This window comes from Coffea arabica, chromosome 2c (assembly GCF_036785885.1).
Source record: "Coffea arabica cultivar ET-39 chromosome 2c, Coffea Arabica ET-39 HiFi, whole genome shotgun sequence".
Lineage (NCBI taxonomy): Eukaryota > Viridiplantae > Streptophyta > Magnoliopsida > Gentianales > Rubiaceae > Coffea > Coffea arabica.
Window position 1 is genome coordinate 28354466 of NC_092312.1, and position 6578 is coordinate 28361043.

General features: G+C 37.5%; 1 protein-coding gene across 1 annotated transcript; it reads right to left on the reverse strand.

Moving 5' to 3' along the window:
• Window positions 1–2252: 2252 nt before the first annotated feature.
• Window positions 2253–5953, reverse strand: LOC140035287 (cinnamoyl-CoA reductase 1-like). Its single transcript, XM_072075637.1, has 6 exons — window positions 5413–5953; window positions 4962–5131; window positions 4295–4480; window positions 3969–4131; window positions 2785–2974; window positions 2253–2606 (listed from the first exon to the last, which is right to left on the reverse strand). The coding sequence occupies exons 1-6, from the start codon at window positions 5540–5542 to the stop codon at window positions 2468–2470; spliced, it is 978 nt and encodes a 325-aa protein (XP_071931738.1). The 5' UTR covers window positions 5543–5953; the 3' UTR covers window positions 2253–2467.
• Between the last annotated feature and the right edge of the window lie 625 nt (window positions 5954–6578).

Below are 6578 nucleotides of genomic sequence, written 5' to 3' on the forward strand. Positions count from 1 at the left end.
GTTTGAAATTTGCTGCCAGAGTAACTTTGGACACGTTTTCCAGCCATGAAGAAATTTCAAAATCCAAACATTTACCCAACCAAATCAAGTGATTTTTGGTGGAAACTTTCCACACAACCTATAAAACATATATACATCGAAATCAAGTCAATTGGACCACAAAAAATTGCACCAAGAGGCGTGGCAATGACAGGGCAGATCTGGCCCTTCTTCCATTTCAACTTCGTTTGAGTTTCTTTCCACTCTTTCAACTTAAATCCACTAGATTAACACTTAATCAACATAAATAACACTCAAAATCATCAAATCAGATCATCAAATCCATTGTAAAATTTTATAGAGCCCACTCACATGATTTTCAACAATCCAAAGCTGCCCGCATGAAGCTATAAGTTTCTAAGTGTAATCTAACTTACAAAAACTAAGATTTAAAGGGTGGATGATCATTACCTCTTAGATGTTGCTAGAGCAGAAATTTCAGTCCTTAGAGCTCCAAGAAATGGTGAGAATGAAGCTCTTCTCCTAGCCCAAGATGATCTCCAAATTATTTGCAAGGTGTGGTATGAATTTGAGAGGATTTGGTACAAGATTGAGAGATGAAATGGTGAAGAAACTTGGTCTTCTTCTCCTTGGTGTTGCACGGCTGCTTGAGGGAGAGAAAGAGAGAGTTGTGGCTGATGAAAGCTTCTTTTGGAAGCTTAAGAGTTTGTGGCCAAAATTACTCCAAAAGTCAACTAAGAATAGTGCGCGTACGCACGCGTTTCGTGCTCGTTTCCTCTCGAGTTTGTTTCACTTGTGCACTAAATCTCTAATGCACTTCCATTCATACTATTATTATTCACTCTTAATAGTCTAAAAATAAAGGTCTAAAGTCCCTCAATTAATCGCGCGAGCGAAAACGCATACTTCCGATTTGTGCGCGATAGAGTGAAATTTCTAAGAAATTTTTACAACGATATTATAACTGACTAGTACTTGAGTATTTAAACATAAAAATACCTATTTTGAGACTAATGTATGAGTCTTCAATCTCCAAACTCACTGTACCCTCAAATCGATTATTGTCTCCAAACGCGCATTCACTATTCTCACTAAACGAGTTTCCAAAAATTAAATTTTTGCAACAAGTCATTTTAAAAATATATGTAAATTATAATTCCATGTAATTGAGTCTAAAAAGGTTGGAATAAAATATTCAGAGCAAACGGGCAATTAAATATTTAAATAAGCTAGTAATAGAAATTTAAAATAAGTAAATTTGCGGGTCCTCACAGGTATGCTTGTAATGCAAATGCAAATCTGGATGATTTGGGTTAGTAGAAATAGGAAAGATTGAGATTTCCTATCTTGTCAAGGATGGCTACCGATATACTCTCCGTTGCTGTTACAACTGTGGCTTCAGAATTTACCTTCAGCGTTGGAGGTAGAGTAATTGATGATCGACGAGCTTCTATGTCAATTGAGACGGTGCAAATGTTGCTTTGCGGCAACGATTGGATCCGCAGTCTTCATGGCCTAAAAAATAAGTCTCGCGTAAGTAATTGATTAGATGTTTTTGTTGTTGTTACAGTTTCTTTATATCTGATTTTGAAGAATTTTATAACTTTCATACTTTTATTTTGTAGGAATCACTTGATGCGACCGAATCCATCACATTTGAGGAAGTTGAACTTCCTGAATCATTCACAACCTGATTTGGTGGCTATTGATGTTGCTTGGTGCAAACCGATACATTCACATGTTAATTTCGTCCAAAAGTTGCATCGTTCACAAGTTGTTTTCACCCAAGAAAGTTGTTTTTGACTCTTGGTCTAGAGTTTGGACATTTTAGAAACTGCTTAAAACGTATTGATGGCTGATGTTTAACTGTTTGGACTCTTTTATGTAATTTTTCATTTTGTAATCTGATCTGGTCTGATGCTGAGTCTGGACATTTTGTTCCTCCATTTGATAGTTTGAGCTGCAGTTTTAACTTCTTTTTCGCTACTCGTGCTTATGATGCTTCTGTTTTGCATTGTCGAATTGAGTGGATGATATATCAGGGAATGTGTTGTTCTTTTTTTGTCAAACTAAATATGAGTGTAGAAGAAGCTGATATGCTATCTTCCGTAAACGAGCTTGAGCTTGAGCTTCAAGCTCGATAAGCTTGACTCGAGTTCAAAATCGAGTTTGAGTTCGATAAGCTCGACTCACTTTGTGTACTCGAGTTCGAGTTTGAGCTCAAGTTTTCTACCTAGTACATCGAGTCGATCTCGAACAACTTGTGAAGCTCGAATTACTAATCGAGTGAGCTCGAGTTAGCTCAATTAGATGTTCGAGTCGAGCTCGATTGTCGTGTGCTCGAGCTCGACTCGACTCGTTTAACAGCTCTATAGGCAACATGCATCAAAACAGGCTTATTCTCTTAGTACTTTTTTTTTTCTTTTTATAAAACACAGGTGCATTAACGCACGACAGAAGCACCCTATCAATCTAAGATCCCAGCTTGCTTGTAGCTTTCGATAGAGTCAACAAGAGTTTCTTCCACTGGCCTATACCTCCAGCCCAGCCTCTCTAATTTTTCTGAGCTAATATTCCATCGGCTTTGATCCTTCACCTCTATAAGTCTGCGAAGAAATGAGTTATATCAAGAAAATATGCAAACAACATAAATGGTTCTTGTAGAGACTCGTAGATGCCACACTTTTGGAAACGGAAATCATGACGGACATGAACAAACAAGAAAATCAGGACAAATGGGGTGTCTGAAAAATGAGACAATTAATTTCACAGATGGTAATCCACCTCTTAGGGTACTTGTAGTTGGCAGAGTTTTTCCTCAGAGTTTCCACCATATCTTTTGTCGTGGTGACGTGAGGTGAACATATGTACCGGCCTTCAGCTTCAGGTCTCCCGTAAACCAAAAGCAGTGCCTCGGCCACATCACGCACATCTACTGTGTTGTAGAATTTGTTTTCTGTTTCTTCACATCCGTCTGTGCAGCCAAGGAGTGAAAAAAAAGAGCAGTTTAATCTCAGAAAAGGAGATGTTATCTGTGCTAATCTCTGAGTTCTTTACTGCATATATGAAACCTATAATCCCTTTGACAAATAGTACAGCAATAAATTCATGCGACTTTTGAATTGCAAAGGACCTACAGGTCACAATGTTAACCTTTTATCTTCAACAATGTTCCAAAGCAAATCAAGCAAACAGTTGAAAGATGCAACCTCTTCAGACGTTATGCCTATTGTCTGTCTCATCTTCCATTAGGTCAAACTCACACAATTTTCACATCAATAAAATTTGAATCGCTTGTGGATATGTCTGGAAAGATTACATTAGCACAATTTAGTATTTTTGGCAGCACTGCTCGTTTAAATTTCTGTGCCATCAAGCAGAAAATTTAATTCCATTCCAACAGTAAAAACCAAACACCACAATCTTAGTTTTTTTTAGATAACTTTGCAAGTTTTTAGAGCATTGCCAAAATCATAAAACTATCAGAATGGCAGATAGCTTACAGGTTTAGAATCTGAAAACCTCAGCTGGCTTGAAGATTAAATAAAAATGCCAAAAGACGGCAAAGCAGTTACCTCCATGAATGTAGTTTCATTCCTAGAAGGTCAACCACAACCAGATAGACAGATTTTGTGAAATTTTATTGGCATCAATTCATTGTGTATCATGTAAATAACACTGGAAGAAAGAAGCATAAAAATGATGGGTTACTTGGAAAATTAACTGATCAACCACATGAAGAAATTCAATTGTTTGACCTTTCAAGTACAAAAAAAAGGAAAAAATTGCTTAGCTTTAGAGGTCATCTGAGTTCTAGAGTGACATCCATGCTCACTTAGGCACAAACCAATATCAAGGAGAAAACTGTATCATTTACGACCACTTCCATGGAGAAGGTGAAAGAAAGAAAAATAAAATATAACATAATGGAATAGTTCTCTAATTGATTACGAACACTAGTATATCACCTTTCAACAGCTTTAAAAGAATCAGGCTGCTAGCATTTGCATCATGCTGAAGCATGGGGCCAAAAATATAGGATGGGCATACAGTTAAAACATCAAGGCCAGTTTCTTTTGCATATTGTAATGCCTCACTTTCAGCAACCATCTTGGAGTAACAATACCAGTTCTGGAGCAATATTAGTACTAGATGGTCAGCCAGAAACAGATAGTAGTTGCAAAAATCTGATTTCTCAGCAATCTTAGAAACAGTATGAATAAGACAGTGAATTTTCTGCACAATTACAACACCAAGGTGCAACTGCAAAAAGTCAAATTATGTTGATGCATACATTTATTGCCTTGCAGTATTCGCCGTCTGACCAACACTTCTCATCTATGATTTCACCTTCAGGCAGATTAGGACTCATTACAACAGCTGCAGTAGAGGAAACAACTACAACGCGCTTGACATTTGCTTCAGAACAAGCCTTCAGTACATTAAGGGTACCCTTTACAGCTGGCTCAACAAGTTCAACCTGCAACAAATCATCATGTTCGCAGAGGTACTAGCACTCAACTCTTCATGCTGAACTGCTTGTTTTTGCATAAAATATATCCAGATAGACAGCTAAGTAGTGTCAGTTAACCTGGCATCTTTGGAGTGAATGAATACAAAGTTAAAGACTCATGACTGCTTATGCCTGTGATTTAACTTGGTTACCAGCATAGGTTATTATTATATGCATTTATTCACTCATTTTAACATTTGAAAAATCCTTCCACGAAATGATAGAAAGACAAAGAGCCCCAGTGACTTCATAAGTTTGTACAAACGCTTTAACAAGGTTCTATTTTAAACGATACCCAACTTTAGCTCATGTTTGGCAAAACGCAATAAAATATTATCTGTTATGACAATAGCTGTCTCATAAACAAAAGATATGTTAAAAATGTTATTCTGGGGAAACCAAAAGGAAGAAATATCATAGCAATTGAAACGATTGAAAATGGTCTTGCCTCAGGATTGGGAACAGAGCCTGAAGGAACAGGACTAGCTACATGAAATACGCCATCACAACCCCTGATGGCTGCAGAAATGGAATTGTAATCGAGCAAATCAGCCTTAAAGAGTTTCAAATTCTCAGCTGCTTTGTCAAGTTTCTTCAGATGAACATATTTCTCATCGTCTACAAAACATACACAGCAATGCCCACATCATCAAATAGCGCAGCACACAATTCACAGCAGGTGCTTTTATATATTTCTTCAATTTAACATATTTCTCACCCTTCACAAAACATTTACAGCAATTCCCACTACATCAAATAGGAAACAGCCAATTGACAGCAGGCAAAAAATCAATTGCTGTATTAAAGGGAATGAAACAATCATACAAGACCCAAAACAAAAACAAAAAAAAAACGAGTAGTAAATCAGGAAGGAAGGGTTATAAGGATGAAATACGTACTGGGCTTTCTGAGGGTGGCATGAACAGTATAATGGCGGGAAAGGAGTAGCTTGACTACCCAAGATGCCAGGTATCCCCCTGCTCCTGTAACACACACTGTCCTGTCCTTCTCAGCCTCCCACGCTGCCATGTCTGATTGCTTACCAGTAGCAGTAACGAGATTAGTATTTTAGCCCCAAATTCACTATAGACTGATCAAGAAGGTGGGTGAAGTTCTATTCTTTTCTTTTTTATGAATGTTAATTTTTTTTTGGTTGGACAAGGCAGAGATTTCGTCGATTCTTAAAGAGGAGGACTGAAGAAGAGGGCGGTTGGAGGAGGCGGAGGCGGAGGCGGAGGTGGTGGTGTTGGAATTTTTAATAGACAAGTCCTGCATGTAGGAGCTAGCTTATTCCAGCAGCCTCTGTCAATACTAGTAGTAATCAGCAGCTAGCAGGCTTGGGGGCTTATACATAGCAGCAGACCAATGGTCCTGTTGCGATTTGCACGGCTCATGGATGGCGTATGGTTTCAAGGTTTTGGGGCTGCCCTCAGGGGTGGGCCAGGGTGGGTGAGGAAACGGTACTAATGATAAATGTATGTATAATGAAATTTGAGATATTTCTAGCAATCTGTTAGTAAAATTTATTTTTATAAAAAAAAAAGGAGTAAAAGAGCACAATATTACTGGGAGGCTCATCCATCACAATCAGATATGCGACTCGAGTCGACCAACGGAATTAGTCAGGGCAAAACCCTCCCTACCGTGGCAGGCAACCAAAAAAAAAAATTAAGTTATAGTAAAACTTGATGCATATATCACAATAAAATAAGATATTCTGTGCATTTGAATACAATAGTATAATATGATTTTACCATTGTCAGACGTTTAACAAATTTATTAATGGATATTAAAGTGTTACATTTTATCTCATATTTTCCCAAACTCACGAGAGAATAAAAAACTCACCCCGTTGCTAAACTGGACAAGTAGCAAAAACTCATGTCCATAATGGGATTTTGCTTCTGATTCAAATCCTTTAATGTGAACCAAACCCCAAATCCCTCCATTATAACGGGAACATAAACTAAACTATTTAATATTCAAATCAAGTTCCACTCAATAACAGTTTGTTCGAATTTGATTCGCAAACTAATCTAATCAAGTTAGAATAACATTTTATGTT